We start from the raw sequence: 21,732 nt of genomic DNA, 5'->3' as shown, positions 1-21,732 counted from the left end.
GTCAGTAACATTGTATAAAGACTGAAGAGGAGTAACTCTCTTTGTAAAATGGTCGTCAAGTGAACGTGTTTGTGACCAAGGGTTTATTTTGGTTCTGATTTGTGTCACTTCGTTGCTGATTGAACAATTCTGACGTAAATGCGAATCGCATTTGTCACAATAAAACTGATTACAATATGTCCAATATTACCAGTCCTGCTTTGTATTCACTTAGCTAGCAATTCATTTCTACAGTGGATTCTATAGCACTTGCCTTTCTGGAAAATAGACTAACTAACTCAATTCAGTTGTGATAATGTTTTAAAATGGTTTAATCAGACATGTACAAGCTGAATCTCTCAACTCGGACAGATCCTTTTTTTTTTAATCAAACCAGTAAATGATCAGCCTGCCCACTCCTCCATAAACCCAGACATAACTAATCGATGACATCAATAGTATCGACAGCATCAATGGATAATCAATGGATAATCGATGAGGCGCAAACGCGAGCCTTCGCGAATCGTCAGGAACAGTGACGAATTTCTTGACGCAAATAAGGAAAAAGCGATGAATAACAGCACATTAGTTTAAAGTAAATGGGAGAAGGGTCTTGATAGTGGCAGGCAAGTCAAAAGTTTAAAGAAAACGACTAAAATTTTAAGTTTACAAAACATGTTCCGACAGAGACTTCTGTCATCTTCAGTTAATTAATGTACAAAGCGTTGGAAGTTGAATTTATAATAAGTAGACAGAAATGCTAATTATGATAAACGGTGACAACAAAATGAACATGAAACGTGACAATGTGAGAACTTCTAAGGATAGTTTTAGATTTACATGGTGTAATTGTTGATTCAAGGAAGGCTGATCTCTTTGAATATCAAAAGCCTCTTTTATCTTGAGTTGGAAAATGGTGGAGGCGTGATCAGAAATGCTAATTATGATAAACGGTGACAACAAAATGAACATGAAACGTGACAATGTGAGAATTTCTAAGGATAATTTTAGATTTACATGGTGTAATTGTTGATTCAAGAAAGGCCGTTCTCTTTGAATATCAAAAGCCTCTTTTATCTTGAGTTGGAAAATGGCAGAGGCGTGATCTAAAATATGGAAAGTGGTAGAAGGTATTATTAAATGGGAGAAGGTATTAAAGGATGGCATAGGTTTAAGTTACACGCAGCTACAATTTATTTTGGACGGAAGATCAATTCGTTAAATAACATATATAATTTATTGCAAGTACTACTGCAAATACTAGTAATAATCAAAGATGCGTTCCATGATCTCGATCCCAGGCTCTTTGTCAAGTTGGTGATGAATTGTCATCCGCCCCTGCAAAATCTGCGGGGGATGCCAGATACGTGACCCAAGATCTCGACAAGATCCATTGATCGATCGACTGTCCCATACAATCTCGACTCCAATCTGTATTAGGAGTGCGTTCTTTCTACGCTGAACGCAATTACAATAGCTCAACAGTCACACGACAAACCTGTCAGATTTTGAATGAAAAAAAAAATGCTCCACCTTCTTTTGTTTTTGTTTGGTTGGTTTTTGTTTTGTTTGGTGTGTTTTCTTTTTCTCTGTTGTTAATACGTTTTTTTGTTTGTTTGTTTGTTTGTTTTTTTGTACAGGGCTTAAAGCACGATACTTATATTTTGATACTGAAGGTGTGAGGTGTCATGGCGGTCGGACGGGTCCACTAGCGCTCCGCCAAAATGTCGATAAACATCGCCGACTTCACTTAAAAGGGAAGAAAGTTGAATAGTATACTCGCTTAAAATGAGCTTAACCTTAGTGATATAAATTCTACTTCCCCCTATTTTATGTAACTGCACAGCGGGTAGTGGCCAACACGAAAGCCTTGCTCCTTTGGCCACTACGCACTTCTTCCGTAGAGGGTAAAATCATTCAATAAATTGCTCTGCGTGTTTAATTTTTTCTTACTATAAAATATATTGTATTTCGTTTGAATTGATACGGGAGACATAGGGGATTTTTTGTTTTTTTTTTTGTTTTTTTGAGCCTTGAAAAACTAATAAAAAACTCTTACGGATTTCTAAGTAGCAACCCGGACTGTGTATGCTGTAATTACCAAGTATGATGGTGAAGTGTTTCACGACTATTAATTTTGTATGTACAGATGGACTGTTGGTATAAATTTGACGGATTGAACCTGCTACAAAAAACAATTGACGGTTTAGTGAACAATAATCGTGAACTTGGGAAAAAAATATCTGTGGAATCAAAATAATCTGGAGATCAGCAATATTTTGTCATTGGGCAATTCAAATAACTGGGTTATTACCTTCACGTCGACACGATTAGAGAAAAAAGTTAGGAAACGTTATGCGGTTGTATAGAATTGCGATAGCCTACTTTAAAAACAACATCATTTTGGGCACAAATCTGTAGCCACCTGACAGCGCAAGAAGGATTATTTTTCTTCATTTCAACACAGAGGTGGAAATCTTGCAGTCAAAGGTTTTGGCTGCCATGTTTCTTCAATCTTCTTTCCTCAGAGAGGAAGAGAGACCGAATATGAATTCCTTGATAGTTAAAGGTGTACAATCAAACTTATTACTAAGAATGGTTTATTTTTTTTTTTCATCCAATGACACAGGCATACAAGTTAACTGAGGAAAATCCGAGTTGACTCCCACAAGCCTCCGGTAGAATCGATGACCTTCCGATTACTGGTCATTACTAGCGACACTAGTTCGAATGCTCTACCACTGAGCTACAGGAGACTCGTAGGAGCTAGGCCACTAAACTAACATGCAGGCTAGGAAAGATTTTCACCTCCAACATGTGCGTGGACGGAATATTCAATTAATTGTTATTTAATGCCTATATCGACCTGTAATTATTTGGGTTCTAGCAGTGAAAAGGTTTTTACAAAGCCACGTGTCCTGAAGTCTGACTGTGAGTGGACAGTGCCGTCACGATCTTGCTGTGCCTCCGTATTTTGACTTTCCTGGGCATAAGTTGGTGCAACTTGGTGTGGTTTGCGAAAGTACACGTGAGTAAAGAATAGATGTATCAGTGTACCTACAAGCGATAAGACTACGACTAAAATCGCAATCACATTGGAAATCCACTGACTCCATCGTCTGTTGCTGGTGTTTGTCCAAGCTAAAAACAGCGAAACCATCAAAATGTTTTCAGCTATAAAACAGACGTAGAAAAAACAAGAAGAAATCATGGACCTGCCAAGTTTGATGTCAAACAGTTTGGAATTCAGTTCTTTTACTTTGAATCCCAAATAAACGAAAATATAACAGGGCATGAGGAGAGAGGCTATCCACCAAACCTTCTTCTCGGTGAAGTATTCATGATTTCTGTACAAATATATTGAAATGCAAACGAATCCGTGGAAAGCCAGTATTACTGAAGTAACCCATTTAAAAGCCACGAGGAATACCACGATTGACAGCCCACGTGCCGCTATGAGGCATGCGTTGTACAGCACAATGGCGATAAAAGGGTTTATCGTTGCTGTGTTAATGACGCTACCATATTCAAAAACTGTGAGAACCCAAACAAGGTTTACAAATGTCACTGAAATTGAAAACATTTGTACAGCTGAGATCTTTTCGTCCTGGATTATCGTGGCGTAGATCTGAAGTATTATTTGAGGCATGTTTTCTAACAGGCCCTCTATATAATGGTACACTTTCTCCGCTCTGTAGTCCTGTCGCAACTGCTCGTCATTGACAAGAAACCCGTCGAGGCTGCAAACTTCATCATAATTTCGTAAACAAACAAGCAGAAGCTTGAACTTTAGAATTCCTGATCCGCATGGATTGGCAAAGAACAGAAATCGCTTCAGTAAAGTAAAAATTGTCTCCTGTCCACAACTTTGTAACATAAATGCCAGTGTAAGCAAGAACGATGGCAATAGCGCGAAAAAGAGGCAAAATCCAAACCATACAAAATGTTTCTGTTGATAGTAAATGATCGCCGTCAATATGTCCGTTGCTACGTCGGTGGAACTTAAAAAAGATCCGAATGAATATTTGAGTAATTCATATTTCCCGAGTCGTACAATGTTTGCTGACATGCCAATCCCCGGGTGCCAATCATCAAATGCAACCTTGAGAAGACTGAAGGATGAAATTTTTTTGTATCGTGCTGACTAAAGCACGCTTTCAGGAACGGCCGAACCACATATTGCCAGATTGCGTGACGTTTCAATGAACACTACACCCATCAAATTTTCTCACAACAGTGATATGTCACGGCAAACTCTTCCGCCAGATACTTTAATCCTTTGTCTAACACAGTACTATGCCAAGCTGATACTTTTACCCTGTAATCGAATCAACAGTCGTGTTTTCTGTATAATTCACTTAAATCAAAATTACTTCTTGAGAACTTAATGAAGGAAACACGCAAGTGTCCCAAACATAATGTGTTGTCAAGTAAACATTGCCTGCGGGGAGCTTTAATGTTTCAAGTCGGCAGGGCCGAGATTGATAAACAGAATTTTCACGTTTTTGCACGAAAACACATGCAAGAGCCAGGTTTTTTCTTCACTGAACACAGAACGAAGACTACATAGTCTTTGGCTGTGGCCACATTAGAGAGTGATAGTCACGTTTTAGGGTTTATTACGTCAAAATTGTTGTAGCTTTAGCATAACAATAAATTTGACGTAAACACCACTGCCATTGTGTAGGTGTTGGTACTTCGTTGCGTGACCTTATCATATCACGTCACGCAATAAAGTAGATGGTGACCATCTACAAAAGACCCTGGGGACGAATTTCAATTACAATTTCAAAATGGCGGAACTGTCTCCAGGATGATGCAAAAGGATTGGCATGAATGCTACCTTTTTCGGAACTTGATGTTTTCGTGTTAGCGGAGGGTCACTTCAGATCTACCATTGCTGCAGTAAATCGGCTAATATTCAGTTTCGAATGCAATTGAAAATATTTTCATTAATTTAAGAAAGACTTGCACAATATTGCGATGCAGAAATGAGCCAAAAAGCGTTCTCCACAAAAGATGATGACACATTTACCGAACAGCAGACGCGTTGCTGGAGAAGAAATGAAGCTGGTCGAAGTAGGAGATATGGACGCCAGACGCAAGAAAGACCTGTGACATTTCAGCTGAACAATAAAATGTTGAAATCAAGAGGCTTGAAATCGTCACGTACACTCCAGTCTGAAGGAGCCGGCTCTTCACATTCAGGGAGCCAGAGAAATTGTGCTGCTCATGGAAACAAGACAGGGCAAAATGGCGGCCAAAGCTCTGCAGTACGAGATATCCTTTTATGCATTCAAAAAATTTGGAACTTCTTGCATTTGGAGTAACTAGGGAATACCCTGCCACGTACTCCATTATTGTGTGGTCTCACACAGAGAACGAAGCATAGTCATACAGTCATGTGTGATTTTTCTATGAGATGAAGTTGTTTAGCAGATACTGTACATACTGTATGCACCACAAGATGCGGGAGATGGGAGGGGGGGGGGGGTTGGGTCGTTCCTCTTCTTTAAATGAACTAGAGAGGTAAAGAGTCTCAAGGGGTATGTTTTTTAGCTGTTTTAGTCTGAAAATGGGTATAGATTTTACATCATTTTAGTGGCCAGCCAGGGTGCATTCTGTGTACGTCCCACACCAAAGATAATCACCAAGAGTTTTGAGATTCTAGGCAAAATGTCCACCAAAGCATCTTTGCCAGGGAAACATGCCGACTGCCACACCAACCTCATCCCCCAGACTCCTTGCTCCCCTACCTGTAGTCCGAGTGTTTGATGTTAAACCTTGGTCTTCTCCTTATTGGAAGGTGACGTAAAAGAAAACCAGTGATACTGGCGTGGAGTCCCCGGTGTCACATTGGTCTTTCTGACTTGTTTCATCATTGGTCTGGGTGGGTGGGGTGAGATCATACATGGACTGAGGTGGCAGCTAGCGGCGCCTTCTATATTCCAATGTCCAATCTCACCTCTCCGGTTTCTCCACAATTCAGCTACTAACTGTAAAGAAAAGTGGCACCAGATCTCTACACTTTTCTAGCTGTGATATTTTTTCTTAAACTGTTTTTGTGCTTTACATTCCTTGACTTTAACTACAAATTCCAGGATTTTACTATGATCCAGAGAAAAAGAGATACTTTAAAATCACCAAAGACCATCCCGGCAAAAAGTTTGCGCTATGCCAGTGTGATGGCTGGAAAAATGTGTCAGGAGACAATCCTCCAAGAATAATTCCAAGCAATATTGAAGTCATTAAAGTAAAGCTATAGATAATTATACATTTTTTGGTTATAGTCATTTTATTTTAATCATTCATGGCAAGGACTAGATGCCTTGTTGGAGTCTCAGAAGACATCCCTGACATTTACACTCCCCTTTATTAATTTGCTGTTTTCTCATACGTCCAGCACATTTGTATAATTTAAGTCGACTTTTACAATTCATTACTATGCTTTTTCACTCCATCATAATCGATGAACACCTAAAGCCACCGTTACACGTTGAAACTTTCAGCTGAAACTTGTGTGCAACGGCACTGCAAAACAAGTTTCAGCAGGCGTTGCACCGTGTAACATGGTCGGTTTATGTGAAACTTTTTCAAACTTCTGTTGTGAGACAAGTTTCATGAAAAGTAGAACCGGTTTCTTCCTCTGCAACATCTTGCAACAGCCGCAGTGGTGAGAAAACAAGAGTTTCAACAAGTAACACCACTTCGTGAAACTGGTCCCGTTCGCCGTTGTACATGAGTTTCAGCTAAAAGTTTCAAAGTGTAACAGCGGCTTAAGCTCTTTGGTCGAAACATGTTTAGGTTTTTTTTTTCCAAAATATGTGCTTTAAAGCATTTTTTAAGCCAGGGTTACCTATTTTACATATTTTGGCCTAGAAGCTTTATTTACCAGTAATAATTATTTGTTTGGTTTTCTTTTCAGAAACCAACAGAAAAATCCATAGTTAAACACCTTCAACAAAGGGAGTATGTGCGCCAGTCTCAGATCCCAGGAAGGTGAGCAGAAGCATGCAAACATACAGTGTATTGACCAATAAACAGAGCTTCTGATATTTCACGAGGGCGTGATTTTGTGAAATTGACTTAAAATCCCATAGGATAGCGTAATTTGCTCATTCCACATAATTCCGTGAAATTTGTGGGAAAAGCACCAACATGACAAAACATAAACTCTTTTGTGACTCATTTGAAAACTCGACAGATGTTTATTCTTACAGTACCTGCACCTCTGAAAAACCTTTGAAAACTGTTCAAAACATGCCGTTGTCATCGGGTTCATTTTCGATCACCATGACTCTAAAAATGAGCGACCAGGCCTTCGGCGTGCAGGGAGTCTGGTACTGCTTTTGGTTCAGAGATTTTTAATTTTTGTCTTGCATTTTTCCAATTTTATACTTACTACTTGAACAACTACATTGAATTTTTGCATTAAAATTCAGATTAGACTTTTTAGGCGCTCAATACACTGTATAAAATTTCATATAATTTATATTATTATGTGTGACAAGGGAAATAAGATCAAAGAAAAATTGTGTAATTTGCCGTGCAAAAGACCTCCCTTGCCGCGCAATGCCACGCCGTTTCCCCAATCTTTTTTTGTGAAATGTCAGAAGCCCTGAATAAAGCAGGTGTGGCTCAATAAATCAGGGCTGTCATTAAGAGGCAGGGGCCGGGGATTTCCCCCGGTCACTAAGAACGTGGCCCCCGGCTATTTTCATAGGAAAATCGAAGAAAAATAGAACCAAAAGAAATTCCTAGCTGTTTGATTCCCCGCCTACTTGTTGTATTTATCCAGCAACTTGAAATCTTAGTGACAACCCTTTTCAGTGTTGTTTTTAATAAGTACTGTAATCTTTGCCTCCGATGGACTTAATCCCCGGTAATAAAAATGTTGAAAATATTGTGGAACCTTTGACTTTTTTTACAAACTTTTTGTGCGCAACTGAGAACATTACTGAGTGAGACTGGTGATAGCCAATCAGATTGAAGAGGATTTCAAAACCCACTTCCAGTATTTCATTTACACCGGTGAGGGTCTAGAACAAGGATTTCCATGCTAATTCGCAGACAGTTATTACCAGAGGTAATTACCGGAGGTCCTTCTACAGTGCAGGCTAATAATAAGCAGCCTTTTTTTTGTTGTAATTGTTACTCTTTGGAAAAGCAAAAAATATTTGACTGTTTATTTATTGAATGTTCAAATGAAATGAAACATGGGTCCTTTTTTGAGGAAGAATGAAATCTGATGGATAAAATTCCAGGTACAGGAGAGCTATAGATATATTTTGGTGACATCAGTGAGAGGGTAATTTATGACAGTTTCATATTATCTTTAACTGTCAACAGAAATATGTTGGAAAAGCTTTCTCGCTTGCTTAAAATCAAGCAGAGGTTGAGGTTGGATCCTGTTTCTGATAACTATGTCTTTGTTGAAGTAGATAAATTTTCAGTCTCAAGAATAGAGGTAAGTGTAGTTTTTACTGGTCGTATTTTCTCAAATCTGACTGTCCAAAATTAGGTTTAGCCTCTTTACTTCATCATTTAATAAATTGTGAATGTTAAATTAATATGTACTTTCTTGGTTTAACCCTTCAACTCCTAATATCAAAGAACAAATTCTCCTATCTTGTCCCCCTACTTTTCTTATAAAAGTACTGGGCAGAAGTCATTAAAATATCAAAAAGATTCACCTTGGGTGATCATATCCTTAATTCTCATCACCTAAGGTGTTGAATAAGCATTGATATTACAAGAAGAAATTTGATGCTGATCACTGTTAGGGTTTTAAGTTCATTTGAGGTGTGCAAAACAACACTGAGAAACAACAACAGTTTAACATCATATTCATTTGTTTGAGCATTTTTATTCCATTTTAATCCATTTATAAAAAGCCCTAAATAAGGCATTTGACAAGTGAAGGCTAATTTTATAACCCAATTCGCTCTGATGAAGGGCTAACGCTTGAAAAGTCAGCACTCGAATCACTTTACGGTGGCCAATTTACCTTTAGTTATCAACTCTGCCAATAAACCAAACATTCGTTTCCACTCCCTACCGACACAGCACCACAGTTTCTTTAGAAACTAAACCCCTTAACTAATTTTATAACTGTCACAAATGTTTAAAAAGCACAATCTATCACAGAGGATGGTACAGCTGTAAGCCTGTGGACACAGTTGTATTTATACCCATTGAAGTGCTCCACTTGTATATCACTGGCTTTAAATGGCCCACAAAGGAACACCACAATAAGTTAAAAATTATTTTTAACTTGACAATTTGTTTTATGTTATTTAATTTTGTTTTTCACAGACATTTTTATTTATTTTTTGACTTGTTATTTTTTGACATTTTTTGACATGATAATGATGTTAAACTAGCATCGAAACGTCTTGACTTTTTCTTGTTACAGCTTTTTGATGACCTGTTGTTCTTTTTAGTAAATAGATTTCAACATTTATTTATTTTGTTTATTTAATTATTTTTTTGACAGCCTGATGCAAACTACGAGAGGATTTTGACTCTATATGAGACCCAACCATCAGGCAAGCAAATGTATGTTTTGACTGCTCCTAACCCCCCTCCCCTCACTCCTCCAGAAATTCCAGTTTAGCTCCATACTTTTCTTTAAAATTTGGCTTCCGATACATGTACCTCCCCCCCCCCACCCCTCTCAGGATTTCCAATGACCTTCCATGGGGTGTGTATGGATATTTTCTGGAACTGCACAACATTATGATTATATAATTTAATTAAGAGTCATCTCACTTTTAACATTTCCTCATGTCTGTAGGGTAATTTGTACGGGTTTGTCCCTTTTTGTCTTGAAGGGTCCAGTTCCATAGTTTGTCAAATGATAAAAACAACAATCTTGAAATTGAACATCACTTTTCCATGACTAAAAATCAGGTAAGAATTCATTCAGTTTGTTTGTTTTTTGTTGGTTGGTTGATAGGTTTGCATTATTTCTCATTTTTTTTTTTTTCTTTTGTTGCCTTTTAGAAAATAACTGGTCTTCTGTGGAGTCCTCATGAATCAACAAGCAACCTTTACATGTATCCTTCTGTTTTTTCAATAATTTATTACAGTGCTTTTACGATGCCTTTCAATAAGATGTGGACTCAAGACTCAAGTTCAAGGTTCATAGTGTGCCGTCAATCAACGCAGTGGACCTCTAAAAAAACAAAAACGTTTGTCTTACCGTGGTCAGAAAGTCAAGTTTGTGCGCTGTGATTGTCAGATTTCAATCCACTTTGTCGGTGTCAGTTCTTTTTGTGGTCTGCCGGTTGTCGCTGTAATAATTATTATGATTGACAGTAGTAAAACATGCAAATCGTTAGTGGGGTTGAAGTTCACTTTAAGTAAGTTCAGAGTCCGAATGTTATTGAAGGGGCAGTAAAAAAAGCTTACAGTGCTACTATGATGAAATTCGCGTCTTTCTAATCTAAGCCATTTTAAAACATAAACAAATAGTTTGTACGAGAAGAAGAATGCTGAGAATGATGATTATTCAAGAAAGTGACGCAGGCATACTCGGAAAAAAGAAATCCGAGTGCTCCTATCAGGAGTCGAACCTAAGACCTTCCGATTACTAGTTCGGATGCTCTACCACTGAGCTACAGGAGACTCGTGGGTGCTAAGGTCATTAAACTAGGTTCATGGGACAAACATCCTGCATACTGCTAGGATTTGAATGTCGAACGTGTGGTATATGAGAGAAATGTGATGGTATATTTCCAGCCTGGTGAATGAATGAGAATGATGATTATTCAAGAAAGTGACGCAGGCATACTCGGAAAAAAGAAATCCGAGTGCTCCTATCAGGAGTCGAACCTAAGACCTTCCGATTACTAGTTCCATGAACCTAGTTTAATGACCTTAGCACCCACGAGTCTCCTGTAGCTCAGTGGTAGAGCATCCGAACTAGTAATCGGAAGGTCTTAGGTTCGACTCCTGATAGGAGCACTCGGATTTCTTTTTTCCGAGTATGCCTGCGTCACTTTCTTGAATAATCATCATTCTCATTCATTCACCAGGCTGGAAATATACCATCACATTTCTCTCATAAGAAGAATGCTGTTTACCATTTTCAATATCTCTTGTTGTTCCAGAGATATTCAAGTTTTTAAAATATGCAAATTAGTGATGACATCATAAACTCAACCGAAGTTTGATCAAATATTATGAAAAAAGATATCTCAGCCAATTTGTATCAGAAATACTTGATTCTTTGCAGTGACATTGTTCTAGGTGCGCTCCACAATGAGCTTATCAGTTTTGTTACCATAGCAACAAACTGGGTTCCAGTCCTCCCTGATACTTAACGCTTTGCTGGCCACCTTTGGCAATCCATTTTGATATTTGCCAATGGTGCCTCATCTGCATAATTCAGCAAGCGAATAAATATGTTAGGTTAAGTTTGTGGCCTTGTGTAATGTTTTCAAGCTGAAAATCACTAAAATATTGAAATCAGGTTGGAGGGGACTGGAAAAGAGTGAGTTGCCATAGGTGTATTGCCTTCAAGACTATAAGCCTGCTAGGTTTTAATGGTCAATGCTCTAAATTGACTGAGATAGCTCTATTTATATACTTGATGTTATATTGAGTTGAGAATATGACATCATCAGTCCTCTCATTTACATATTTTACACAGTTTTCAAACTTAAATATCTCCGGAACCAATGCAGATATTTAGAAACAGTAAACTGCGTTTTTAACCTTTCCTAGAATTCTATGTGATAAACCTTAAAATTTAAGAGGTAAAAATTTGATCATATTAAACTCAAGATTGATTCACTGTTTCAAGTACCAGTAGTTATTTTAATTTCTATTTCTTTAACAAATCATCTTAGAGCATCTTTGTCAGGCTATGGTAGTATGTCAGGAGAAACGATGATTTTTCAAGTTGATGGTGCTTCACAGCGTAAGGTTTCAACTTACAATGTATTTATTGTTTGAAATATTATTAATGAAATATTTGGTATTATTAATTTTACAATAATTGTCCAAATTCCCGCACACTGATTGGCTCGTAGCTTTCTCAACGAAAAAATAGCCAATTCCGCTCTTTTTTTTTTCATGTTATTGTTAAAAACAAATCAACGGCAGTTTTCTATGGTCTATACTCTTATAGATCATAAAATAACGCCATAAAATGTCCAAAACTTGGCAGTGAAACCACTCGCCTGCGGCTTCATAGTTCCACTTGAGTTTTGAACATTTTTGACATCATTTTATGGTCTATAAGAGTATAGACCATAGAAAACTGCCGTTGATATGTTAAATAGATATATCATTGGATACTGAGTTCCAGAGTTTTGATTGGCTCAGCAGCCATGAGATATCAGCCATTCAGTTCTTTTTTGGAATAACAGTCACATTATTGTTCATATCAACCGCTCAGCCTCCTCTCCATGTTACGCCACTGTAACTGACTTTTTTGTTGTCATGGTAACTGTAGGTATTATCGGAAGATACACTGTTCAAGGTAGTACAGTCTGGACCAACTCATGGAGCAGAAATCCACTGTTTAGTAACATCATTAGTATTGGTAAGAGTCTAGTGTATTGCTTGGTCATTTTTACCTCAGCTTGCCTTCCAAAAAGTGTTCCCTTTCTCGTAAGTACCCCCATTTGGGGGTGTTACAGTTGATAAGTGCCCTTATAGAGTTCTTAAGTGACGATATCACAAAAACTAAATTTATAAAATTATGGGATTTGCAGAGATATTCAGAAAGAGCATGATGCAAAAAGCCTACCTGCCAAAAATCAGCATCTTATTGCAGTTATTATTAAATAGAAGAAAGATCCTCGCAGTTATATACGCAACTTAAGCAGTTGCAAAAAGAAAGCATGCCAAAAAAAAATTCAGGCTTGAACGGGATTCAAACCCATGACCTCTGCAATGCCAGTGCACTGCTCTACCAACTGAGCTATCAAGCCAACTGGGAGCTGGTCATATTGTGAGTTCGTAATATACCCGTGAAAGATGAATAAAATATGAATATATGTAACGTATATTTGAACTGCAATCGAGTGAAAGAATCCTCGCAGTTATTCTGTTTACTCTTTTACCCGCAGTTCAATTGTATGTTCATATATTCATATTCATGCAATTATTATGTGGCACACACGAATCTGTTGAGAAATATGTTGTTCATTTAGTTAGTTCATGTAATTATAAAGTTCTCCTGGTTGAGGTATGTTAGTGCAACTTGTATGCACACGTTGAGAACAGACCACGAAAATATTGTTCTTTGCTTCTCAAATTCTCATCGCTGTTTCGTCTAACTCCTCTTCCCATACTTTTCTTATAAAAATACTGTGGAGAAGTTATTAAAATATCAAGAAAATTCACCTTGGGTGATCATATCCTTAATTCTCGGAGGTTGAATAAGCATTGATCTTACAAGGAGATATTTGATACTTATCCCTGTCAGGGCTTTGTAAAAGAGTTAAGGAGACAACTTGAAAAGGGAAAAAACGTATAAAAGGATTCGTTTAATAAAATTGCATTTTTCAGGAGCCAGCAAGGTAGCTCTTACGTGGGATATGAACACAAAACGTCGTCTTATTCACGTGAAATGTGACAGCGATGTGTTTGCACAAGAGTTTTCGAGGATAGTAAGTAGAGACGGAATGTAGATCTCTAACTCTTTCACAACAGAATATACTGTAGATGAGAATGGCGAAGAAAGTGTAAATTTTCGAACATTTTCCGCAATAGCATTCGAACGTCCGACACTTTCTTTCCTTTCCTTTATTTAATCTTAGCTAATTTTACTTTCAACTCGCATTTATTAAGTCGCTGAAATTTCAGATAGCTAAACAACCACGAGCAACAAATTTCTTTTGCAAGGAATACAGTCGAACCTGTATAGAACGGCCCTGTATTAAGCGGCCACCCTCTATTAAGCGGCCAGTTTTCAAAGTCCCGATTTTTCGCTCATACAAACGTTGTATTTGTTACCTGTATTAGGCGGCCACCTCTATTAAGCGGCCGCGGCCACCCTATAGCAGTCCTACGTTTGTCTTTCTTTGTTATTTTTACCTGTATTAAGCGGCCACCCTTGAATGGAAACTAAGCCATATATCATTTTATGCTGTATTTTATTGTGTTTAAAATGCGATCCATCATCACTATAAAGAAATAACATGTACAAAGCTACTGTAAGCCGATATTCGGCAGTTTAGTATTGTTCACGCTTTTCATTGTGAACTGTAAATCATAGAAATAGAGTAGTGTACACCGTAGTAGAGTAGAAGACAATTCATTGTCAACATACTGGCCTTTCCCAATTCATTTTAAAAATAATACTGTGTAACCTCCGCCATTCCATATCATGCGCTGTCTTGGTACGCTTTGATACTTGGCTACTTTCACGATTGTCCTTCAGGAATAAAATGATTTTTTTTTTTATTTTCTAAAATAACAGGATCGGGTAAACTCTCCGACGAACGAGGCCTGTTGCATTGAATTTATTGGGTATCGAACGCCTGGCAAGAACGAATTAGCTGCACAGCGTTATTAAAAAGACATTAATAATTGGTTATCGTGATATCCGAGTTCAAAGTTAGAGTAGCAAAAAAATTATGTAGACGTGTTGCTCAAGTGGTCGCCCTGCCAAAATTAGTTTGAATTTAAAAATTCCTACGCGAGATTTTAGCTCTTAAAATTTCGTAAACAACACATGCCTCCACAGGGGAATATATCACTCGATCGTACTAAATGCCACGAGCTAGTGAATCAGCAACACTCCATGGAATCAACAACACTAGCATATAATTCTCGTTAAATTCCAAAGTTGCGAAAATCCGGAAGTATGCAGGTCGGCAAGTCTTCACGGTTGTCCTCAGTAGCCAAGTAGCCTTAAAGCGTACTTAGCGGACAGCACATGATGTGGAATGGCGGAGATTACACAATATTATTTTCAAAATGAATTGGGAAAGGCCAGTATGTTGAGTCCATCAAGTCTGCAAGTCTGTAAGTCTGCAGGTCTGCAAGTCTGCAGTCTGCATTTGTTGCACACCGATTCATTGTACAGTATTTTTACACAATGTTACGTTAAGTTACAAGTTGGCAGTTAATTTTGTTTAAAGTATGGATCGCTTGAAAGAGTGTTAATTGTTCTATTGTTTTCTTGCATGAAATGTTTTTGTATGATACGCCGTTAGAATTGACATTAGACCACGACGAGTGAGTATTTTTGGTGATCCTGTATTAAGCGGCCACCTGCATTAAGCGGCCAGTTCCTCAAGTCCCGAGGGTGGCCGTTATATACAGGTTCGACTGTAGTTAATAATTATTCTGCGAAATCGCGCGGAATATAGTCCGATAGCTACTTTGTCTTTGTAGTCAGGCAGTGAGTCAAGAGATGTGCACAGTGAAAGCGTCGATCGTATCAGATGATAAGGAAACAAGCTAACCCTTGTTTAGATCAGTTGTTAACAAGCCTTATTATTGTTTTATTGTTTCATTGTTTTATGTCCTTTTTAACTTTATAAATACCCATCATTGACATGTTTTATCACATTTTAACGTTCATGACATTCTTACCGATTTTAACTGTTTGTAAATAATATATTTATGCTAAGTTTTGTATTTTACTCGCCCTTGAAAATGACCTCGGAGAGGTCGAAACATCGTGGTCTTTTAGCGTTAACTTTTATCACAAAACCTTCTTCATTTCCTTGTTTTTAGAATCCCATTCTGTACAATGGATCACGTGATGGTCTCATACGCACGTGTGATATACGTTTGACAGGTTCTCATTGGCCCGTCATGTGTCTGCGGCAAGGCAAGCTGGCTTCTGTCACGTGCATACGCGTCCTGCATGACGAAAACTATCTGCTGTCCAGTGGGCTGGATGGATCGGTAAGGGGTTGAGAATAGGCCACTTCCGAGTTGCTCTGAACCTCATTATGAAATCGAGGCTAAGTGCAGAGCTTTTCAAATGAAAATTACTTTTCTTTGCAAACAAATAGAAACTAATTTTCGTAATAAAGACTTTGCATTTAGCCTCGCTTTCATAATGAGGTTCAAAACAACTCAGAAATGGCATATTCATAAATGCACAGGGTACAGAGGAATGTTGCCATCGTTGCCCTGCAAGGTGCAGGTAAATTTGCCTGTTTCAAAGCGAGATAAGTAACGAATATTCCCCATCTCATTCGAGAAGTTTTCAGTTGTAAAAAGGTTTCGCCAACTTTTGAAGCCAATATCATTAAATACCAAAACGTGCACCCTAGAGAACTCGTTTATTTTGCTTTTGAAAACTCTTTGCACGCTTTTAATTTAGGCCAAATTGTACGCGAAATGAAAAACGGCCTTGAGCTCACAGTTGTGTGTATTTTTCTTCTTAGCTAAAAAGGTGGGACCTAAGAGTAAGAGCCTGCGTCCAAAATTACAGAGGGCACATTAACGAGATCACGCATGGACTCCCCTTCTACGTGGACCCTAGCGACTCCCTGATCTTTGCAGGTGAGCGACAGGTGGAAAAAATTTAAGTCCTTCATTCCTCGCGAAGGGAGGCCGAAGGTCCGAGTGTAGCGAGGTTAATAAATTTGTCGGGCCGAGCCGGCCCGAGCAGAGCTAAGCCGCGCGAATTCGAGCGAAAAATATATTTATATATATGTTTATATCTTTGAAGGTGTCCGCACTGTTGCCTAGCAACAGTGAAAAACAAAGTATGAATGACGTCAGACTGTCTGGCGTCGTCTGGAGCAAAATTTGCATACATCGGAAAAGAAGCGTGCATGATCAAATTTCAACTGCAATGTTCATCAATATTCACTGGATACAGAACTATCTCTCCAGAATCTTTTCCCTTTCTTTTAGAATTCTTTTTTGTGAAAGATTGTATTGAAGAAATTACACATTTTGTGGCCGCGGTAAAATAATTTTCCGTGGGAAATAAATTCATCCAACACGACAGCTCTGCATGCCCGTGGTACATTACGTCGCGTCAGAAATAGATTTTCAACCGCAAACTAGCCGTTGGAACTACTAAAAGACCATGCTCATCAAAAAAAAATCCTATGCCCCTTTTAATCTCCTCATTTGATGCTACAATACGAGTCAAGAGGGCCTGTTTCCACCCAGCCCCAGCTTCGCGAGGTTTTGCGAGTGACGTACTTTTCTAGTTAACACTTGTTTCCATATCTCAAATTGACCTTGGACACCTTATGAGGTTTACACGATACCGTATTGTTTATCGTCAAAGTACTGATGTCCACGGGAGCAGAAACCCGTTTATTAGTCAGAGAACTGAGTGAAGACATTTGTAGAGCTCCAATTAGGCAAGGAAAATCATTTGGGGGGTTAAAACCGATCTAACTAGAACAATGCTCCAAACCCCAAAAAGCAATGGAGCTGCAGGTTATCAGGGTCCAGTGAGAATAGAGCTTTAGAAATGTGAAGGGCTACTGCAAAAGATTACATGTATATACTTCACATGTAAAGTGCAAATAAAAGCAAGAATCCTCCCTCGCAAAAAAAAAAGATCAAGATCAAGATTTTATTGAAATTAATACATGGCAGCCAAGGGCTGAATCGCGTATCGTTAAAATGTAAGTAATACAAATTACCTAAATATATAATAATGCGATATAAGTGCTATTAAGTTCGATTTAGTTCGAAAAGCTATTTTTATTCATACAGTATTTATATTAAAACATGACTCAATAATAAAACTATTTCCTGTACGTTTCGTGTTTATTTTTGGAAACGCCAAAATTGCGAGTTCGTCGGAGCGAATATTTGCAGGCCTGATGTGAAGGCGGCAATAATGCCCGTAGCCGATGATCTGAATCAGTTAGGATCTCGTTGAGGCTGGGGCGTATGATTTTTAAAGCCCTCTTCTGGACGCGCTCTAGTCTGTTAAGGCAAGCAATTTTGGATGGGACATAAACGGCAGACTTCTTTCGATTTGTCAAGACTTTAACTTGGTATCGAAGCTTAGAGAAACAAAGCATAAGAAATGAATAGTTCATCTCTGATCTTCGATGTAATTTCTGTTGTTTTATACCCGTTAGCCTCATACCCAAGTAGAATTTTCGATATATCGCCCTAAATGGGGCTATTAGCTATTCTTGTAGTTCATATATGTGATCGCCTTTTACGTATTTTAAATACTTTTTTTCTTATCATCTGCAGCCGGTCAAGATTCAGTGACTCGTATATGGAGCGTTGCAAGCGGTGAACTTCTCCACTCGATTCTATTCCCCGACAGTGTCGACAAATCGCTGTGTTCTATCCCCGCGCTCTATTACTCGGAAGCCTGGGGCGGGAAAAGAGGCATGCCGGGACTGCTGTATGGCGCCGGAGATTCCATTTACTCCTACACATTTTGAAACGATCGTCAATAGAATGGATACTCCCAAATCAGGTTTCCCCGGCGCCCGGCGCATTTGTGAATGTATAAGGCTTTCTTTGTAAGCGATCAGAACGTGCTGTGAAGAAAACTACGTAGTAATAGCTAGCGTTATAGGTTTCTGTGCACTCAAAACTACAGATGTCCAGGGGAAATCTAGTTTCGTGGTATCTATCTCGAGTGATGGCCGTTTTGAAATCGGGTAACAAAGAGTTTCTGGACCTTGTGGAGTGCTGAAAATGGATCGATGACGGAAAATACTTCTCGTCTAGTCGTCGTGTGTTTACAGACGAAACTGAAGAGGGAGAATATTTCGCAAGAGTTTCCATCACGATATTGACAGTCTGTCCTATTTTTAGAATTCTCAAGTGTGGTCAGTGAATGAGTCGCTATAGCAACCAATCCCTTTTCTTTTTCAAGATCAGAGAAGCACAAGCGAGAAAAACACGCAAGTGAACGCCGAGTTTCTGAGCTGAGGGGATTTCACCCTTACGCTCGAACAAATGATTTGCGTTTAAAATTTGTTCATCGTGTAAGAAACAGCGAGTTGTTGTCTCCTTGTTCAGTTTCCCAAACTTGCTGTCTTGTTCAGAAAAAGCCATGGAGACAACAGCAGTGATCAGTGATCAAAACGACAGTGTTCACGTTGCGAGGACATGTTATAAGAAAGTGAATTGAATTTACTGTTTTTTTAATTAATGAAAAGCCAAATAAAAAGAAAATATTTATATGTATTTTCATAGTCTATAGACCTGACATTCTTTTGTCTGCACTTAATTAGCCATACCAGCCTCGTTCAAGGTGAAATATTCTTTTGACTTTTAAACTCAAGAACGAGGTTAGTAAGGCTAATTTGAATGCAAAGAAAAGAATATTAAAATTCCACTATTTTTGCACAGGGTCCATAAAACAGACTTCATTACCAACAGCGGAAGAGATACCATACCAGAGAGAGAGAGTGGCGGGAAACGATGAAAGAAACGCAATCACAATGGATATAAACATTTTATTTAAGGTTCACGGAAAGTTACAACCTGAAGTTTACAAAAAAGAAAAAAATCCTCAATTATAATGGGAAATTATAAGAGGACTACAGTACATTAGCAAAGCATTGTTAAATAGCTTTTATTTGAAGGGTCACAATTGAAGAAATCTTGAGGATTTCAATCACAGCTCTGTAACTTAGATTGGCGTTGACATGTTTTCAAATTTGATTCTTTTCACAAAAGGAATTTTAAAAATGATGTCTTACTGTCTCGTTACGATGACGAAATTAACCGAACCTGTCGTTCAGCACTCTGCCTCACAAATGATATAATTCATCCTCTTGGAACACCTGACACTTCCACAAAATTTGTAACAAACAAATCCGCCTATGACCTGATCACACGCACCGTAGACTCAACACTTCATTCATTCATTGCTGCCCGCCTTTTTTGGTTTACTTTCCCCCTTCTTTTCTTTCCCCTTCTTTTCCTTTTCACTTTTTTTTTTCTTTTCTTGCTTTTCTATTTTCCTCTTTTTACCTTTTTCTTTTTCTTCTTTTTTTTTTGACTTTTTGTGTGGTTTTTTTGGTTGTTTTTTCCTTTTTTCTTACTTTTCTTTTTTTATTGTTTCTTCTTTTTTTTTTTTAATTTTGAGTTTTTTCTGTTTTTTTTTCTCTTTTTCTGTTTTTTTTTTTTTTTTCTTTGCTTTTGGTATTTTCTGTCTTTTTTTCTTTTTCTTTTTTCTGTTTTTTCTTTTTTTTTTTTCGTTTTCTGTTTTTTTTTTTTGGCGTTTTTTTTTTCTTTTTTTGTTGGGTTTCGGTTTTTTCTGTTTTTTTTTTTCTTTTTCTTTTTTCTGTTTTTCTTTTTATTTTAGTTTTGTGGTTTTTTTTTCTTTTTTTTTTTCTTTTCTTTTTTTTTCCTTTGGTTTCAGTTTTTTTTAGGTCTTTTTCTTTTTTTCTTCTACTTTTTTCTTTTTTCTTTCATTTTTTTTTCTTTTCTCATTCTTTTCTCTTTTTTCTGACTTTTTCTCTGATTTTTCTCTGTTCCATTTTCCTCATTACGTTATTTCACTGTCATTTCACTTATTACAATAATTACACATCCTTCAACCTCAAGTCCAACTGATTCTTTTCAACTATCAATCCAGGTTCCCTTTTCAAAATTTAACCTTTCAAAACTCCTGCTCCGTTCCTCAACTAGTTCTTCAAGAGAAAAGCCCGTGATTTTAAAAACACGCTCCGGCAGAATGCTGAACGGGACCTCTTCACACGCATGCGTCAGGTACATCATTGAATGAACTAAAAATGGTGAAAATGTCAAAATACAAACACAACAGCCTAAAAGTGAAACAACTTCTGAACTCGGTTACACCGAGAATCGTTAAAGAACAAAATTGAATGCGATTAAAAATTTTGGGTCTGTCATTGCAATCCTCAAGTGTGACCATTTGATATGAAACTGCTGCAAAGTACTTTGCTAATGTACTGATATTTTCTCAATATTCTACTTATAATTTCAAGAGATCAGTCAAACGTCGTAGAATTTACCCTTTGATCTCCGTAGCTCACAAAGTAATATGCCTTTCGGCACTGAACCAAGCCGCCTTAAATTTAAGGTGGCTAAAGTTATAAAAAAAAATAGCGCTTTGGTCTAACGAATTCCCTAGTTGGACTTATAGTAACAATAACTTGCTTATCAAATGATAAAGACAGCAAAAAATACAAACACTAGTTGAACACGTTTTGAGTTTTCAGTGTAACGGTTCAAAAATAATTGTCTTGAAGCCAAATAAACTAGCTTCGAATAAACGTAACTGTTAATATGTGCTCTAAAGTGACAAACGGATTTGTAAGAGACATTCAAAATTCATTCGATAATCTCGTCACGTTATCTATCGTACAAATCAAAATTAATATAATGAAAACATAGAACGATTAACAACACGGGACAAATACAAACGATACAACATATAACAAGTACGATGTGATTCACAGCCAGCGAAGGATCGTGTCTGGAATACCTGGAAAAAAGAAAAAGATAGTTATCCTGATGGTTGTGATTGTAAACTTAACCATTCAAAGCAGCCATGCTATGGGAATTTCTATGTTCTGGGGTCAAAACTCACTAGAGAACTTCCTAGAACAAAAACAGTCATTGTAAAATTATTAAAGGTTGTTGCTCGTTCCCATGGGAATGTTTGACCCATAACCTCCCCCAACCATTCCGATATGGTCACTGGAATCATAGATGCAAGAAATCAGCATTGCGTAGGGGGAAGGGGAGAGATTTTTAGACCAAGATTGTAGCAGAGTAATTTTAAGCAAAGCTAGTAATGATCGTTGAGCTTCTTTGAATCCAAAATGTCTGTTATCTTTTGAAAGTAATTGAGCTTAA

General features: G+C 37.8%; 3 protein-coding genes across 6 annotated transcripts in view; 1 reads left to right on the top strand and 2 right to left on the bottom strand.

Moving 5' to 3' along the window:
* Nucleotides 1-2,641: 2,641 nt before the first annotated feature.
* Nucleotides 2,642-4,341, bottom strand: LOC146473340 (XK-related protein 6-like). Its single transcript, XM_085118524.1, has one exon. It carries the CDS (start codon nt 4,046-4,048, stop codon nt 2,852-2,854), a length of 1,197 nt encoding a protein of 398 aa, XP_084974650.1. The 5' UTR covers nt 4,049-4,341; the 3' UTR covers nt 2,642-2,851.
* A 627-nt stretch (nt 4,342-4,968) lies between these two features.
* LOC146473339 (DDB1- and CUL4-associated factor 4-like) lies at nt 4,969-20,952 on the top strand. The gene is made up of 13 exons (XM_085118545.1): nt 4,969-5,260; nt 6,073-6,232; nt 6,905-6,978; nt 8,329-8,446; nt 9,476-9,537; nt 9,813-9,891; nt 9,985-10,037; nt 11,835-11,905; nt 12,443-12,532; nt 13,504-13,604; nt 15,682-15,855; nt 16,344-16,461; nt 18,136-20,952. The coding sequence occupies exons 1-13, from the start codon at nt 4,971-4,973 to the stop codon at nt 18,330-18,332; spliced, it is 1,587 nt and encodes a 528-aa protein (XP_084974671.1). The 5' UTR covers nt 4,969-4,970; the 3' UTR covers nt 18,333-20,952.
* Nucleotides 18,431-21,732, bottom strand: part of LOC146473337 (uncharacterized) — a 16,669-nt gene continuing 13,367 nt past the window's right edge. For all 4 annotated transcript variants that reach the window (XM_085118557.1, XM_085118559.1, XM_085118558.1 and 1 more), the window contains one exon: nt 18,431-21,358. In XM_085118557.1, the coding sequence (XP_084974683.1) occupies nt 21,327-21,358 (32 nt within the window). In that variant the 3' untranslated portion in view covers nt 18,431-21,326. The remainder of the gene's footprint in view (nt 21,359-21,732) is intronic.

The sequence above is a fragment of the Pavona decussata genome, unplaced genomic scaffold (assembly GCF_977016875.1).
Source record: "Pavona decussata unplaced genomic scaffold, jaPavDecu1.1 SCAFFOLD_94, whole genome shotgun sequence".
In the NCBI taxonomy this organism is placed as follows: Eukaryota; Metazoa; Cnidaria; class Anthozoa; order Scleractinia; family Agariciidae; genus Pavona; species Pavona decussata.
This window is presented reverse-complemented; position numbering and strand designations above follow the sequence as displayed.